General features: G+C 40.3%; 2 protein-coding genes and 1 long non-coding RNA gene across 3 annotated transcripts in view; 2 read left to right on the top strand and 1 right to left on the bottom strand.

The window, feature by feature from the left end:
* Window positions 1-1436: 1436 nt before the first annotated feature.
* Window positions 1437-6989, bottom strand: LOC103465696 (uncharacterized). The gene is made up of 2 exons (XR_533834.3): window positions 6029-6989; window positions 1437-4614 (listed from the first exon to the last, which is right to left on the bottom strand). It is a non-coding gene; the product is annotated as an uncharacterized LOC103465696 (long non-coding RNA).
* Window positions 6990-11234: 4245 nt separating this feature from the next.
* dusp5 (dual specificity phosphatase 5) lies at window positions 11235-16089 on the top strand. The gene is made up of 4 exons (XM_008410888.3): window positions 11235-11790; window positions 12734-12873; window positions 13403-13622; window positions 15308-16089. Exons 1-4 carry the CDS (start codon window positions 11427-11429, stop codon window positions 15712-15714), a joined length of 1131 nt encoding a protein of 376 aa, XP_008409110.2. The 5' UTR covers window positions 11235-11426; the 3' UTR covers window positions 15715-16089.
* A 1785-nt stretch (window positions 16090-17874) lies between these two features.
* Window positions 17875-18355, top strand: part of smc3 (structural maintenance of chromosomes 3) — a 31624-nt gene continuing 31143 nt past the window's right edge. Inside the window, exon 1 of the mRNA XM_008411006.3 lies at window positions 17875-18062. Coding sequence (XP_008409228.1) covers window positions 18048-18062 — 15 coding nt within the window. The 5' untranslated portion in view covers window positions 17875-18047. The remainder of the gene's footprint in view (window positions 18063-18355) is intronic.

Below are 18355 nucleotides of genomic sequence, written 5' to 3'. Positions count from 1 at the left end.
ACAGATAACAATATAATGACATGCTCTGTATGTGTTTACGGGCGCTAAAAGGACAAGTGAGAGGAAGGTTTGGCAGAGCTTATTGTTACATAGGAGGATGTGTTGGAAAATCACACTGGAGGCAGATGAGGAACTGTTTTCTATGTTCCTGCGATCATAATGCCACCTTAATTAAATTGCACTCATGATTTATTTTTGGCTTAACACCAAGCTAAACAAATAAAGGAACATTTGTTTTTTAAGGTGTTTGTCAGATTTACAGCAAATTAGAATTTTTTAGTCTAGAAATATTTATGAAGTCTTAAAGACAAACTCTTGTACTGTGTGGTAAAAGTTCATGAACATCAACACACAGTCGGATTTATTTGAACTAAAGGTCAAATTTCTTAGTTCTGATCCAGAAAATAAAAAGATCAACCACAAAGTTGACATTTAAGCCCAGAAAGTCAAAGGTTTTTCAGCCATGAGCTGAAAATTAAACATGGCCAAAAAAATCTCACAGTAGCTCTCCCAGTGTCGCAGAAAGTGCTGGACAATCAGTTTTTTATTGTCAACTTAAAATATAATAGTAACTTACCAGGTAACAAACCTCAATGAAAAGCACAATCCTTTAGGTTTTTCTGCTTTCAACAAAAAACACATGGATGTGGACTTATTCTAACGTCCACGGGAAATGAAAACTCCCCTTGTGAGGTGTGAGGCTGAACTCTGTGAACTTGGAGTGCTGTGAAATAGTATTCATCTATCCGTAGACTAAAACAGAAACCAAGCACATTGACATCACATAAAGATAAGATGGCTACGTGCAAGAGGCAGTTTTCAAAATGATGATTATGTTCATTAAGGGAAAAAAGTCATTCAAATCACCCTATACCCTTTGTGATAAAGTAATTCCTCCCTAAACTATAAATCAATCATTTCAATTTAACGTAACCCTACTAGTTCCAGGGATTTGTTGCACTTCAGTTTGGTTGTTAACTGGGTTTTGATCTTTTAGGTTCTTCTGTGTTAGAGGATTCAAGTGATTGGTGTTTCGCAGTGTTGCTGAATTTTCTCAAGTTGATCCTTCCAATGTGTTTCTTTGAAATATTTACATGGCTTCTGTAGCTCCTTTCAAATTATCCTCTCATCCCATGACAATACGTGTTCTTTAAGAATAGTGCCGCATGTCTTCCCCCTTCTCTCATTACCCACTTTCCTGTCAATTCACTATCAAATAAAGGCCACGAGAGCCAATAAAACCTAAAGAAAAAAAGAAAAAAAAAGAGAGAATAGTGTTCAACAACTTAGCATTTGAAGCTCTGAATGGACCACTTTGTAAGAAACAGCCTGCAAAGTTGGTGGAGTGACTGTACAGGTTTCTAAGCTAATTAACTAGCTGGCTAACTTTTGTAAATACCTATGAGCTCCAGTTAGATATGCTACTTCCACACATGAGCAGAAGTATGAAATGAACAAGCAGAAGTCAAGGCTATATTGGCACAAATAACTCGGGGAAAACCGTCCGTCACTTCCGACGTCCATCATGGCGCCACAACGTGATTAAGTAACGCAGTTGCAAAGGGTCAATAGCGAGGCAGGACAAAGTCAAACAATATTGTTCCCAGCAGCTAGCCAACTCAGTTAAAAAGCCAAAAAGGTAACGGCTTTGAACGTTTTTATGGCTAGGAGTTACCTTTGTTTTTTTGTTTTTTTACAGATTGTATCTGAGTTTTAGGAACATGGTCTCTCACGTGATGGTATTTGGAACCACAGAACTATTTCCAACGTTTTATAGCCCAGAGTTACATATTCTGTGTGTGTGTGTGGGGGTGCGTGTGTGTGTGGGTGCGCGCGCGCGTGTATGCGTGTGCGTGTGTGTGCGTGTCTGTGTGAAGCAGGTGGAGAGAACAGCGCAGTCTGCTTACCTTAATCATCATATGTCATGGCAGCGTTCACAGATCTGTATGCAGACTCGAACTATTTTGGGAGATGTGATAAATGGTGGGCTCTAATATAAACCTCCCCCTTCAGTAACCGGGTCACGCTGTGATTCACGGTGCAGCACAATGCGAAATGTAATTCTGCTTTACCTCCACATACTGCATCCTAATCACCGGAAGCTCGGTCAGCTTCGTGGGACATCTGGATGCAGCGTGACGACATGGACGCAGGGGAGGAGAGGGGATGGGGTAAAAAAAAAAAATTCTGCTTCAAACGTCACAGAGGGGCATAACAAAAAAAGGTTGAATGTTAATTCCCAGAGCTCCCATACCTCTGCAGCATAAACACACCAAGCAAAATATGGCACCACCTGAGGCTTCTGCTATTTTTAAAGTCACCTCAACATCCCCGGAGCATATTTTCCTTTGAATGAAAAAAAAAAATGTTGAATTATTTTGTGCTTAATCTGCCAGATTGCCTAAGTGTCTCTCCTCCATCAGCTCTTGCCTTAGAGTGTGGTTTGCCTTTAGGAGTCATGACGATGATGGGTGGAAACGATGACTCAAATCTTTTGAAGTCTTTCTGTGTGTGTGTGTGTGTGTGTGTGTGTGTGTGTGTGTGTGTGTGTGTGTGTGTGTGTGTGTGTGTGTGTGTGTGTGTGTGTGTGTGTGTGTGTGTGTGCGCGTGTGTGTGTGCGCGTGTACGTGTGTGTGTGCGCTCAGCATGTGTCATAGGAGCCATCATATTATGACTTGAACTGAGGAATACCAAGCATTCTTGCTCCTCACTGAGCTTGGCAGCCACGGCTATACTGGATGTGATCCGACTTGACTCCATGGTTACTCACAATCGCTGAGGTTTGCTGTTAATCGGAAGCGTGCGAAATCATGCCATCAGGATTGCTGAGAAACTCGTTAGAATATATTTGTTTCCTCGCTAATGACAACAAGGACATGACATACTTTTAGAGACAGCAGTCAGTGTGTGAGCTCTCCGTGATTTATTTAGTTGAAACTGTGTCTTTTAAATAGGCTTAGTGGTGTGAATTTCCCTCTGGGATTAATAAAATATATTCATTCATTCATTATGTGTGAATGAATTATATATTTTTATTTAAAAAAAATTATATAAAAACAAGCCTATTTAGATTAATCTTGAAAAACTGCATTATTTTACAAAAGTTTAAAAGAAAAAGTGGAAATGATCACATTTCACCCTGTTTTACTCCTTTTATGGTCTCTAAAAAGCTCCTATATTTATATTACATTATACATACAAAAACATACATCTTTGTATCACCTTCAAATCACCGAAAATTGGCTTTTTGGTTCCAAAAACACAGGTCTAGTGCCGTTTCCAGAATTTCTAGGTTTTTGAAGCAGGGTCAGTCTACGCTGCAATATTTTTCTAAGCTGCAGTTTTTCCCTTAAAGCGTTTACAGAAGTGTCATTAAGTACAGCTGTGATATATATACTTTTGTACTGCGACAGTAAGAGCCTGGATCTTTGACATTAACAACACCAAGACACAGAAGAAGAAGTACGCCAACATGGCTGCAGCACTTGGCTGCAGCACTGCCAGGATTCTCCCATAACTCACGTTTTCTCAAAAACAGAACGCCACTTCCTCTTTGTCAGAAACTTTTTCAAAACACACCAAGTTTATTGGCAGCAGAGAGAGCACAAAATGAAAGAGATGTGGAAAAACCCCGGTAAACAGTTTAACTGTTGTTGAACACATTGGTGCCTTCGCACCATTGTTTCTAATAATCTCCTTTCACAAAATAAGCCAGGTTTTTAAAATGTTCACATTTGAAAATATTCCAATGAGTCCCACGAAATTCTTTTTGTTTTTTTTCTTTCTTGTTTTACTTTTGTTTACAATACATGTTTCCTTTCAATATTGAGGTAATATATTCTGTGAGTTGTGGCATCGTATTTTTGTTTGCTGACATTTCGTTTTCATTCTTGAGCTTTTTCTGGTGCTGCTGTTTTGTGTTTTCTGATGTGCTGAAAATGCCTCCCTGTTTTATTACCTGTTGTGTTTGTGTGGGCAATATTTTTGTGTTTCCCACCATGTTCATGTTAGAATCAGGCTTCAAAGTTAATATTGGCTGTATTCCTTGAAATCCCAGAGTTTGGAACAAGCTTTTTTGCTTTCCCTCCTACAAGTCATAGAAGCAAAATTTAAAAAGGGAAATGATTAAAATGACTCATCTACAAACAAAATACTTAAAATAATGTACTACCGAGACAACCACAAGATAAAACATAATCAGCTGATCATTTGTGTTTGGAGAGAAAAACTGCTGTATGATCATTTTTGAACAAACTTTATATAGAAATAGTTTGATAAAAAAAAAAAATTCACGTCACTTATTTTCAACTACATTTTGAGACTCTTTACATATTAGGACTTTTGCGCCTACGCACAGTTTAAAAGCATTCCAGGAAATGGTACAAAAATAACCTTTATTTACATATTGCGATGTATGAATTCTGTGGCACAGACTCACTGCCACTGTTTTCATTGTGAGCTGTGATTTCCAGCTTCTTCTCCGTCTTGAGTGATTCTGATAAAATTCCAATCTGCTGCACTCAGTGGTCAGCCTAGGTGAGTAATGTGGGCCTTGTTGGGAAACGGCATCATCCTCTGCAGCCTCTGTCTTCCAGCCAGGAAGCACCTGTGGAGCTGAGAGAGGAGGAAAGCTGAGCCGGACTGTATGTCCCTGCGAAGGCGTCCTATTGTGTATGGATTCTTTTCATAAGTCACATGGAAGAGAGGAAAAAAAGGGGGCTTTCTCAACAGGAAGTAGCTTTATACAAACGAACATATGCAAACGCAGTCTGGAAAAGAGTTTTTGTCGGGTGCAAAAGGAGACGCAAGCACAAAAATGGAACCTGATAAGAAATGCTGCGTACAGGAAATTGACCGCTCTTTGGGGATTAGTCAGTTAAAATTTTTGTTGAAACAAATAATTTTTCCTGGAAGATGTAAAAAGCAACAACGTAATAAAATCATTGGACTTCAAGTAGGCTGATTTAACATATCCTGAAAGTCTAGGACATTTATCGTCTTTTTTTTTACATTTAGTCATGTACAACCAGAAACGTCAATGTGATGAACTGGAATGTTCTGTGATAGGCTATCACAGGGTAGCTTATATTTGTGAAGAAGAAGAAAAATTAGAACATTATTGCACCAAACGCCACATGATGACCAATGAACATGCGCTAACTTCTACACTTTGACTCAAGTAAGTCTTGGGAGTTTTAGATTTTAAACTTAAATGTGTGAGTTTGTGAAAGATAAAGTTACAGTGGTACGTTTTGTTGATTTCTTATTAATTTTTTTTTATACTCATTTTGTCTGGTGCGGCGTTCCAGACAGGTCATGGAGGCTTTTAATGGAGGGTTGGGTTATCAAAGTGTTTCAGGTTTTGAACATCTCACACAGATCTACCGTTCAAAAATTGAAAGAGCATGGCGCAATGTAGGGTTCATACAATGTAGAGTTCATAAAGAATTAAGCGCTCCAGTCAGGTGACACTTTTTAACCTACCTGCAAAATGCTAAATTTATCCCCTTGCACACACTCTTCCCAGAGTTAAAAGAAATATATTTTTTTCTTTCCACTTTAAAATTATTTGTGTGGGTTCATTAGATAAAATCTAATTAAAATACGCCGAAATTTGTAGTTCTTTCAAAGAAAACAGTGGACAAGTTGTAGTGGCATAAAAGCTTCTTCAGGGCATCGTAAGTAAGCAAAGCAAAAGCAAAACTGCAGGCTGCAGAATAATTCTTGAATTTGCCTCCCACCCACACACTCTTTAATTTTTGTTGTAAAATGATGCCAAACTCCATGCAAGAGAGACTGTTGCACTTGTGACTCCAGCTCACACGACCCAGGCGTGTCCTCTGAGGCGGCCTGCGGGGCTTTGCCTGCCTCCCGAACACATTATAGCCGCTCTACAGAGCAGCTCAAAGGCTGGAGCAAGCCTGTCGAGAGAGGATGCCGACCGTTTACGTGTCAGAGGAGAGGGAAAAGTGGTTATTGTGAGAACGAAAAGGAATAAAAATCCCCGAGGGAGAAACATTTGGCTCACCTGGGCACGGTGTTATTGTTTACAGCTGACAATGGGCCCGTCCAGCGAGACGTGGGCTGAGGAACGGATGGTGGGCCTCCCCTCGCATCAGTGATGTCACAGGCCCAGATTAGACCGGGCCATATGGCACGCTGCCTGCTGCCTCCTCTAATCCTCTGCTGCTATCCAGTCACCTTTCCATCCATACATCCATTCATATGTGTGTAAAAGTCAAGTCTATTTGCACAGCACATTTCAGCAACAAGGCAGTTGAACGTGTTTTACACCATAAAATCATAATACGGCAACCAGAAGGACAGTCTACTGTTTTATTTGATCTTGGTTTTTTTTTTTGTTTTGTCAGTATCCGTCCATCTCTCACTTTCTGGGACTCCTGCTGTTCTCTCCTTCTCTTTCTCCCTTTCTTCTTGTTTTTCTTGCTTCTGTTATTGTTCTTGTGCATTTATGCCTCAGACACATGATGTAACAGCTACTTGTTGAGTCCGTTGCCCACGGAGCTTTTCAGATGAATTACATGGGCTGTTTTTGTATGGATTTACTAGGTCAGCGGTGAGTGGAGGGAGAAAATAATTAATAATTTTGCTAAAGCATCTGCAGAATTGCACACGTAAATTGAAAGAAATCTTTTTCCTATAGATCTGCTGAAAATCTTATCTTTTGGCTTTTTTCTCTCTTTTTTTACCTCTTCTTTTAATGAGATGTGTAAATGAACGACTGCTGCAAATCATTTAAAATAAATATGTCACATGTAATATAGAATTATTATTTTTTTGTCTTTTTTTGTCATTGCAGCTTTTGGTCAACACTAATGTTATGCACCTAGGAACAAAAATGTTTAGCCTCTTTATGGCACAAAAAACTGCAAAATAAAGTACAGGTGGAACTAAATATTTATGTACACTGCATAAGAAATACATATTTTTTACAGAGGCTTCAAAACACTTTGTTTTGTAGAGTTAGGAAACATATTCATGTATTCTTTCACAACCTTCTCACAATTATTTGCCAGAATTTTGTTGGCTGCATTGCTAATGTAACTTTTTCCACTACAAATCCTACAAATTGCCTAAAAGTTTAGATCAGGGTTTTTGAGACTAACTTGGCAGTATGTTTGGGGTAATTTTGTAGGCGACAGTTTTCACTTTGACATTAAAGGGATTTCTTTGTAAGTTAATACAAAAAAAAAACAGATTTTGTTAATCATGACTGATTGCTAAAACTATAAAACGTACAAAGGGTAAATACTTTTTTATAGACACTGCAAGTGTTTGATGTGTGTTTTCTGAGGCTTGAAAGCTTCCCTCTTTGTTGTCCAACTGTGATGTTGGTGATTAGTTTTGTCAGACCAAAAGGTTATGTCCTTATGTGACTTTCCAAACATTAATCTAGTGTGTTTGTATTGAATTTGGAGTAATGGCTTCTTCCAAGTCGAGCGACCTTTTAGCCCATGACCAAAAAAGACTTGTTTTTCTGTGGATAGTAGCACTCTGACCTAGCGTTTTCATGCGGTCTTTTGTTTTTGTTCTTGGGTTAATTCACATATGGGGTGGACTGCACATCAGTGGAGGTCCATAATTTTCTTCCTGGTGAGTTTCGTTGTTTTTTTTTGTGCTTTTTTTCATGATATGACAGAAGGACACAGTATGTTTGAAGTGTAAACTATGTCCACATGAGTTTCTTTATTTAACTCAAATGTCATAAATTAACCTACCAAAAGCAACTACATCATCATTTGTGCATTTCCATATGTTGGTAGACATAATAATCTTTTTCATCCAGACGTCTATATTTGAAGAAAGTAAATTAAAAACCCTCCAAGCAACTGTTTGTCTCTTTATTCTCAGATACACAAATTAGAAAGGATCCAAACTAAGATAAAACAGGAAATGTTACGTCTTTTTAATGTCAGACTGAGAAAAAAAAAAAAACCCTGTATAATCTACCCTCCTCATTTTGGGAATACATCTCAGCATTTCAGAACTTACCGTCTCCACCCCCAAACAGGATGTCAGGATTTTTTTTCAAGTATTACAAGTTCTGACCAGTTTCTGTTGATGTAAGGTCTGCAGTCTCTGTGGGCATCCATATTTAGATCCAAATGCCAACTGAACCCAAACAGAGTCCTGGGCCGTGTGTCAGGATTGATTTCTTGTCGTGTGCGGGTAGGTCGAGTGACGTTTAAGCCCATTAATTCATTTTGGGGATTAGGCTTACAGGCTGAGAGATGCTGGAGAGAAGTCATGCTGGTTCACTGGGCTATACGTGGGACCGGGCGGAAGTTAGAGGTTGCTTTTGTCAGCTGCTTTGCCTGATCTCTTCCTGAAACTCAGCTACATTCCTGACCAGCCCACATGGAGGATTATTCATAAGCCCTTAACACAAATATAAACTCCTGAGAATTCGCAGGGCCAAAGAAGTCGCGGCTACTGTTAGGGTCTGGAGTGGATTGTTTATAATTTTAGCTGCACTGAAGTGTTATTTGTTAGACGGGAAGTGCGTTGCCTGAAGCGTGTAGTTCCGCGTTTCGAGTGGATTCCTACTTCATGATGTTAGGTTGTTGTGGTCCGTTTCCGATGTTTCACCTGGTCTCCTCACGTTTGTCATTTTTCTCAGCGCCACAAGTTTTCCTCACTAAACTGTTCCTTAATCCAAGAACAATTGTGCCAGGATTTAAGATTTCTGTTCTTGCCAATCTCCAGTCGATTGTCCTGTTGTTCCGCTGTAGGCTGTGGCTCTAATTTGGGTCAGCTTGGAAGTGGCCATTTCACTTTGAGATAATTAAACAATTGAAAATGATTCTGCCTGCAAAAAAGAAAAAAGAGCTAAATTATGCTTAAGACAACCTGTGGTTTCTATACCAATCTGTTTCTTGTGCAATAAGAGTCAAAGCTGATATAATGTCCCAATACATAAACAGTCAATCATGTTCAGTTTTAAATTGAAAAATATTGGCGACTGATGGTTTTTGAAGGTGTAGACAGCCTGGTCAACCTGGCGCCTGACCACAACGATTACAAAATCTGACCGCTTTGTTTGACAGGCAGCCGTAAACAGCGTTAGTTTGGCTCTGACGTCGTTTCAACATTCAAATTCCACCTTCTGAGGAAAATGGAAAACGCAATGCTAATTTTTATGCCGAGTGACCAAACTAACATTGTTTTTTTCTCCGTTTTATGCATTCAAAAAAAGGAAGTGTCACGAATAAAATCAGAAGTTGGGCAGTTCCACGTGTGCTGGTCATTTTCCCCCTTCTCCATTTCATATATTTGTAGTTTTGGATACAAGCAGTGAGCTTAATATTGACTCTAAAGAGTAAATATAAATTAAGTAAAGTTAATCATACGTAGAATTGAATTCAACTATCTACAAACGTGACCACAATTGAAAAGGAAATTATACAAATTTTTTTTTTAATCTTTCCACCTCAAATGTGGTTTAAATACTTTCAATTAAAACTGAAAATACTCATAAGGAGACAAATATTAAAGTGTGCACAATTTCAAGCTAACATGTTGTAAAAGCACCTTTTGATTCAGAAACAGCATTCAGTCTTAGAGGAGTCAGTCAATGTTTATGAACATCCCACATCTTGACTTGGTAATATTTTCACACTCTCTCTGTCTTGCAGTAGTTTTCCACACTGTGAAGTCGTGAGTTATCGACAGCCCACTGGACTCTGACTAGGACATACCTGAACACTGATTTTCCACTAGCGACGCCATTCTTTTATTTGGACGCACAGTCACAAGACTCATTTGTGACTCTTATGTCACTTCCTGAATGATGTCTTCAGATGTTGCTTCACATATATATTTTTTTCTCATGATGCCATCTATTTCATGTTCTTCATTCAGTGAAACGACAACATAATGCTGCCACCCCCCATATTTGACAGCTTGGATGGTGTTAGCAGATTTACCTCCATTCCTATTTTCCTCCAAATGTAACATCGGTCATTAAGGTCAAACAGTTTCACTTTAGCTTCACCGGACCGCAGAACATGTCTCCAAAAGTGAAGGTATTTGTCACAGTATACATTTGCAAACCGCAATCTGGCTTTTTATGTTTCTTTTGAATCACTCGCTTCCTCCTCAGCCGGTATCAGTACCGGACACATTTCACTATTAAACGTGACATGTACAGATTTCAAAATCTATGCTTTGAAATTGTGAGCCAGATTTTTTGTTTGTTTGTTTGTTTTGGTTAGTTTTATAAGACCTTAACACATTCTCCCAGAGATTTGAGAATGTTTTAAACAGGTGCAAACTTTTTCATTGGGAGCTAAAGCTTTTCTTCTTTTTTTTTTTTTTTTTTATCAGTCCTTCTCGATCCGGACTCAGAAAACTACAGGAGCTTTTTGTCTCATGTAAAACATGACTAGCCCTTCCCAGAAACTCCTGCAGCTTTGTCAGTGTTGCTGTTAGCCTCTTGGCAGCCTCTTGTCGCTGATTAGTTTCAGTCTAGCCTTTTGAATAATCTTAAAGAAACATAAATGTAATGCAATGTCAACATTGCTGATGACAATTCTTACTGTGCTGCGGTGGATTATTTTATTTTTTGTACCCTTCTTTTGTGGTAAACCTTTGCATAATTGCATATTTTGATCCAAATTATGACTTTATTGAATTAATGTGTCTTTATTTAAATTATACTTGTGCTTGAAGATTTTTAAGATAGAGCAGCTTCATTCCAGCTAATGTTAGGTTTTTGGAGCAAAAGCTGCACAACATTTTCACTGTGTGTCACATTAAGGGTAGACAGGGCTTTTGAAATGATTTATCATGATCATTTTTTTTTTAATCACAGTAACTTCAAGTCTAGCAGTTGCAAAATGCACACTTTTTGGATCCGGTGTGTCCAGAAAATATTTCCTTATAGGCAACACACGCATGCATGATGCTGCATCGTTTGTTGTGTTCTTGCAGAAACCTCGCATCATGCAAACAGTAACCCGCCGCAAAGGCTTTGTTATGCAATAACTGAGACGGTGTGACGGCCGTCTTCTTTAGAAACCATGGCGTTGCGACCTCGAAAAGCATTCAGCACCGGCTGCATGAAAAGACTGGTGGAGCATCTTACGGAGGGACGGAGAGGGGGAGTGAGTAATGGCTGGATCAGTAGTAGTTTCTGTAGAGGGTTTCTTATTATTTACCAGAGCCCACGGGCGGAGTCACAGCGGAGTCATGGACGTGGGCGGGTTTTTTCCTGCGAACACACCAGCGCCGGTGTCCATATATGGTTCTCGACGTCACTCACCGGAGGTCCCATTCACATAAAACCGATCGGCCGGAATCCCCTTGGAGGAAATGTAGGCACAGACTCGCACTGGGCTCGCCGCTCGCCCGCTTTCGCATCTAGCTCAGTTGTTTAAGGCAATAACAACAACAACAACAAGAAAATGAAGGTCTCCAGCATTGACTGCCGGCGTCTAAAGAAGATCATCAGGAAGGAGTGTGGGAGCTGTCTCATTGTGGACTGTCGACCCTATTTTTCATTCACGAACTCCAGTATTAAAGGGTCCGTCAACGTCAATCTCAACTCTCTGGTGGTCCGGAGGTCCCGGGGAGGGCCTGTGCCTCTGCAGTTCGTCATCCCGGACGAGAGAGCCCTGTTTCGGCTCCGGGAAGGGAGCATATCGGCGATCGTGGCTCTCGATGACCGGACGTCCCACTGGCAGAAGCTGAAAAAGGACAGTGTAGCACAAATAGTAATAAACACCCTGTCGCATCTAGCGAGCGGGGCAAGCATCTGCTTCTTGAAAGGTAAGAATGTATTATTATTATTATTATTATTATTATTATTATTATTATTATTATTATTATTATATACCAGGGTTTTTTGGTTCAGTTTTGTTAATTATAAACTGAATTCATGAAATCCAAATTGAGAATTTGAATTCATTTTTTCTCATATTACATGGTTTTGTTCCCTGTTTCAGGCTGAAAGTCGTAAGCATTAATAAAGTAACAAGGATATGATATAAATATCCCAATATGACAGATTTGATTGACTTTATATTATATTATATTATATTATATTATATTATATTATATTATATTATATTATATTATATTATATTATATTATATTTGTCATAATTAGATACATGCAGTCTGACAAAATCCATGAAATAGCCTACGCGATTCACCCTTAAAATGGCTTCTTCTTTTTTTTTTATTGTTGACCAACATTTTGGTAGCATCTTCATCGCTTCATCGAAGCTATTTTTCTCTCACTTATTGGAGAAATGAATGTCCTGCGTACGTCAGTAGAGCGGATGAGTCAGTGCTGGAGAGACGCAGCTTGATGCTGCAGCGACTTTCGTTGGCGGTAAAGATGTCGAACCAAGCTCGGTTCCTTCATCGGAGCCCAATATTTACTACATAGTCAAGAGTAATAGGTTCATCTGAGGTCGTGGCAATGTGTTGGGAAGCGCATCCATCTCCGTCTGTCAGGATGCTTGGCCTAAACGGATTACCGGTCCCCTTAGTGAGGGCTCCTGTAATTAATTACGCGTCTATAATCAGGTTATAAACTCTCAAATCCCGCGCTAAGACTGTTTCATAAACACTGGCATTTCACAAGAAGTGCGTTCTTGTGTGAAGGCGTTAGTAGGCTAGCGGTGGTGTTGTAATTATTCTAAGCTTCTTTTCTAAAAATGCATATCCGTGACATGCATTTCTCTGTGTGTGTGTTGCTCGCTCAGGAGGATACGAAAACTTCTACTCTCAATACCCTGAACTTTGCACTGAGGTGAAAACCATTGACCAGAGCGGAACTGAAACCGAGAAAAGAGTCAGCAGCCACAGCGAGAAGCTTTCTCACCGCAAACCAGATTATGATCAGGTATGGAAACACCCCTCCACTCCCACACAGCTGCAAACTGTCAGGTTTTTTATATATGGCACACGCAGAACCACGCTGGTATCAGAGAGGCTTATATTTGACATCAAAGCCACATCACAATATTCCCTGACCTTCAGTGCTCCTCAGTTCTTTATATATACTGCAAAAAAAAAAAGAAAAGGAAAAAAAAAGAGAGAAGCGCAACCTCTCACTGAGGCTTTCATCTGCAACCTTTCCTCTGTCATGTGTACTATAAATAGAAAGCCTGAGAAAGCCTCAGATCTGAATGACCTCCTGTGTCTCTCTGACTGACACGTTGCGAGGTACTACTGCCCTTAATGGCTCCATTCCTCCATTTTCCACCACACGTTTTTGTCCGTAAATGAACAGAATGTGCACTTTCTCATGGTTTGGGGTGGGTAAAAGCTGATGGATCGAGGCTGGCGGTGGACGTTTTGTCTTCTCTGAGAGGCTGTGTGTTCTTGCCCATTAACACCTGACTTATGTTTCTGTTTTCTCTGCGCTCTAGGGTAAACCCGTAGAGATCCTGCCTTTCCTCTACCTCGGCAGTGCCTACCACGCTTCTAGACAGGACTATCTCAGCGACCTTCACATCACAGCCTTGCTCAACGTGTCGCGTCGGGACCTGCATCCGACCAGGGGCCACTATGACTACAAGTGGATCCCGGTGGAGGATAGCCCCATGGCCGACATTAGCTCACACTTTCAGGAGGCAATAGAATTCATTGGTGAGTGGCTGGATATTTTTACGACAAAAGTCTTGGTACTCAAATACTTTAATCCCTCAAGTCTGCAAGGATGCTAAGTTAGGACGATGTACGGGTTTAATGGCCACAATATTCAAATCTTAAAAATACCCAGGCTGAGATACAAAAAGACTTCTATACCTATACATAGGCATTGCTATTTTTGAAAAGCATCTTGAAATAAGTCTCCCTCTATCTCAAGCCTGCTGCCATTCACAACTAGAAAGCTTTGAGAAACCCAGCGGTAATCAGTTTATCGTCATCACAAGCCTTCAATCCCTCACCGATATAACCCAGCCAGACTTCTGTCAGTCAGGATTTCCTCACTAGCCTTATACCCTTCCGATCTCCTTCCGTCCTCCTCCGTCTTAACGCATAGACGGCTCTCCGATGCCGTCATCAGCGCCGCGGCCAAATCCCTGCGTTGCCGGGTGTGGTCAGTCAGTGTGACAACTAGGTGAACCGTAGCAATGGGGTCAGAATTTGTAGGCTGACTGAGACACACAGCACAACAAGCTATTATTTGTGATGAGTGGGTGGAGGGTAAATACTGGGTGACTAATGCACAGTAAGAGAGGGGTTTTTTGTCCGTACGAGATGGAAATTACTGATGGCCCCGAGGCCAGCAGGGCAGCGAAATCTGTTACAGAGGGAAGGACGGCATGTAGGACAGGTAATGGGACTGCTGCATAACGGCAGTAGCAAAGGTAATACACAATGGGATATTTATAGCTTGGCATATCTAAAGACACAGCTCATCCACAAGCAGCTAGCCTGACCTGTATTGTCAGTACCGTGTATTGTTTGGGGACGTGGTTCTGAGTAAGCCTGGTTGTTACATAAGGCATCAAAAGTGTTCCCGGGAGCAGGTTTAGCCTACATTCAAACGCCGCTTCCGAAATTCATCAGCCATTAGACATGCAGGGTACACAAATAATCACAGCTGTTGGTCTTAAATTAAAATCAATCAGCAAATCCCAAATGTGTCTAACTGATGTAACGGTGAGACGGGGGAGGATAATGAATATTGCTGACCCACTGAAGTATGTCCTGTTAATTCAGAGCAAACTTCGACCATTAAAACACCCACAGATCCTGTCCAGCTCAATTCAGGTTGGTGTCGCTCTCTTAACAAGAGGTGCTCTCTGGAACGGATAGAAGTGGCCCTCATAGTTCCTGTGATGCAGAGAGACGTGTAGGTGTGCACAGTGGCTAATGAAACTGCTGTCTGCAGCCGTGGGTAGATCAGACTTGCACGCAAGGCGAATGAAAGTACAGACCTGTAGGTGTTTGGAGAATTTCTAAGAATTCTTGAAGCATTTAAGAAGGGACATTTAGAGAGATAGGTGAAAGCAGATATGTGTGGAGGTGGTAGGATGTACGGGTAAAACCTGTAGGAGCGCAGCACGTATAGGACACACATCTGTGAGTATGGAGGCTGAATGCAGCGCCCCCACATTGGTGCAGGAGCTGGTGTGCTTTGTGACTAACACCAGCAAAAGACGTTTGTCTCCTTGCGCCACGAAGGCTGGTGTCTTTGTTTGACCAGAGTAACTTTAGATATGTAGCGTGCTGAGAAGAAATGTGATGATTATGCAGCTAAACTGTGATTCTGAGAAAAAAAAAACTGATTTCAACAAAGATTTCTTCCTTTCTTTCCTCTTTAGATCAAGTGAAGCAATCGGGAGGGAAGGTACTGGTGCACTGCGAAGCAGGCATCTCACGCTCGCCCACCATCTGCATGGCGTACATTATGAGGACCCAGAAACTGAGGCTCAATGAAGCCTTCGAGGTCATCAAGCAGCGGCGCTCCGTCATTTCGCCAAACTTCAGCTTCATGGGCCAGCTGTTGCAGTTCGAGTCCGAGGTCTTGTCCAACCCCCCGGCCATGGCTGCCACGCCCGAACCGGCCACTCCGTGCGTCACAGAGTCAGCCTCGTTTTTTGCCAATGACTTCTCCGCCACTTTCAGCACCAAAAACTTTGAGACATCCATGTTCACCTTCCCTACCTCTTGCCTGCAGTCCCCAGTACACCACCCGTTGAAACTGAGCCCAATAACTGCACTGCCTTAAGGAAAGAAAAGAACTACGATTGCTTGGTAGTATTACTTGAAATTTTAAGAATCAATGCTTTCTGTGTGCCTGATGTTGAAACCAGCAGAGCGGGTAGACGCAGCGGAAATCAGCAAGAGACACAGCGAAGAGTTAAAAACAACAAAGAACTGTGTTCAGTCGAAAGGTTTTCCCGTCTTTTGAGCTGCGATGATTAAACAACACAGCACAGTGATTAACTGCAATATACATGCCTTAGGTTAATATTGTGATTCACTTGCCTACTCACAATTACGGTTAGGCATTTAAACCTAATTTATTTAAAAACAATGGTCTGTTTTTTTTTCAATAATGTAGGAAATGAAATGTGTTTAATAAATGTTTTCACCACTGAAACGTTGTCATGTTGTAATTTTTATGTATTTGAAGCAAGAAGTAAAACCCGATGATCAATTATGGCCACACGATGTGGTAAAAGGAGAAGCAACAGTGACACCTGCAGTGACTTTGAGCCCAGATAAGAAGTCTCATTTTTCTGAATAAAAGTCAGACCCCAAGTCTTCCTAAATTGTGGTAGTTACACAAGCCACATATTTATAAATTAAGATGAGAACAAATTACAGGTGAAAAGCTTAAAAATGTATTCTTGTTATCCACAATTATCCTGATGTTGCCTCACGATCAAAGCCCTGCAGCATGGACTAATGAGAGTGCCACCTAAAGAAAACTTCTGAGAAAGAAAATTGAAATAAGACAGAATTAAAATGTGACTTCATTTTGTTTTGGCATATGAATAAAAACATGCTACATTTTATAATCTGCGAATATAAAACAAACAAAAAATATCCATCCATCCATCCATTTTCTTCCGCTTATCCGGGGTCGGGTCGCGGGGGCAGCAGCTTCAGAAGGGAGGCCCAGACTTCCCTCTCCCCAGCCACTTCTTCCAGCTCCTCCGGGGGAATCCCAAGGCGTTCCCAGGCCAGCCGAGAGACGTAATCCCTCCAGCGTGTCCTGGGAAAAATATATTTTCAGAAATCCCTGTTTTACTGTTTCTTATTTAGGAATGACTAAAAGAGTCTCAAAATGTATTTTGTTTTCTCTGATACTCAATTTTTATTGTTAGAAGTCGCCCCTTGTACCAAAAAATGACCTAAAACACAAATTGAGCATTTTCTACTTGCATGCCAGGAAATTTGTATGATTTGTTTCTTGTTGGAGTCATGCTGCAATTATCAATACAATCTAGGGATAATATATTTGTTTCCAACTAATACATTTGAACACTAAGCAGAACCATGTTTGGAAATAGAAATACTATGTGTTCATCATAAATTTGCTGAGTTTGTTTATTACCTCAACAACTAGGATAAGTGCTTCATGTACAAATCCTTTCTATATAACTCTACTGGACATACAAAAAAAAAAACAATCAAACGTTTTACTTCAACTACCACAACGTTTTAAGGCAGCCATTTTGGATTTTGAGGTTGGGGCTGCTGAGAAACCTCTGTCATTAACGTTTTGATTTATGGGACATCTTTTTGTTATTTCTGGCTTGAATTTCGGAAATTTCAGCTTTAAAAAAACCAAAACACTAAATGCATATATAAAATATGAAGCGTGCCGACCAAACCTTCTTTAAATGACCAAATAAGTAGACAAAGTCAAAGTCTGGTTGCAATAAATGTTTTCAGACATCTTCTCTGAACTGTGGTACATAATCTTTCTTGTGACAAATCTCATAATTCAAGTTCTGAAATCATGAATTATCCGTGAACGAATGGTCCCATAGGCTTCGATGTTTTATTTTTAAATGGCGCTAGAAAAAAAACACCTTTCTTTATTAATTTAGATAACCTATTGATAAAACTCCTAAGTACACATTGCTCTAGGCAGCTGGTTCAGATGAAACAGCAGAGAAAGGAAGAACTGTAATAATTTTGTTTGGCGCCCAGAGGAGAAGAGTCGGATTGTACCAACTGTTTAAGAAAGGAAATGTGAATACCAATAAAGCATTTTGGAGCCAAATTGGACACGACTGTGCCATAGTTAAAATGTTAATACTTCAATAGAAGATAATAGACTTTAAGAGTAAGATTATTCAAAACACACACAATTTATCCGTGTTTTTTTTTAGCTACGCAGACCCCGTTTTCACTTAATGGTACGAGCCGCTCTATCCCGCCCCCGCCGCCATTTTCCATGTTATTCTCTGTTAGCATACACTCCATGATTTTTTTTTTATATGCAGCAGTTGTTCTATTGTTCCTAATTTCTCGGGCTGTTTTATTTAGTGTGTGGAGGATATTATTCTCCAGGTGTGATCCAGGGGACGTCTTGTTTAGGCAGCCATGTATATTAAACAAGTAAGCTATCCTCCGGGCTTCTGCATGGTAGAGCCTAACTAATCTATAACCATGCTAGCTTAACGGTATGCTAAAGCTAAAGTAAACGCTGTGAAGATTTCACCCGTAATATGCTAATTGTTTTATAAAACCATATAAAGATTCTGAAAATGCAGTTAAAGTCAAGTTTTTTTTCCTGTAAAGTTAGGTGTCGGTGTGGCCTGTTTTTATCTTTAGCCGCTGCACGTCTCCATGTTAAGAAGCTAAGCTAACGCCATTAATCTAGTAGTTGGTGTGGATTTTTATACCTTTAG

The sequence above is a fragment of the Poecilia reticulata genome, chromosome 1 (genome assembly GCF_904066995.2).
Source record: "Poecilia reticulata chromosome 1, P_reticulata-male-v2, whole genome shotgun sequence".
Taxonomy (NCBI): Eukaryota; Metazoa; Chordata; class Actinopteri; order Cyprinodontiformes; family Poeciliidae; genus Poecilia; species Poecilia reticulata.
This window is presented reverse-complemented; position numbering and strand designations above follow the sequence as displayed.

Excerpts from the sequence above, each read along its gene's own strand:
- dusp5 (XM_008410888.3), top strand. The coding sequence starts at position 11,427 with ATGAAGGTCTCCAGCATTGACTGCCGGCGTCTAAAGAAGATCATCAGG. Across the intron at positions 11,791-12,733 it reads AAGCATCTGCTTCTTGAAAG|GAGGATACGAAAACTTCTAC; the intron begins GTAAGAATGTAT and ends TTGCTCGCTCAG. Across the intron at positions 12,874-13,402 it reads GCAAACCAGATTATGATCAG|GGTAAACCCGTAGAGATCCT; the intron begins GTATGGAAACAC and ends TCTGCGCTCTAG.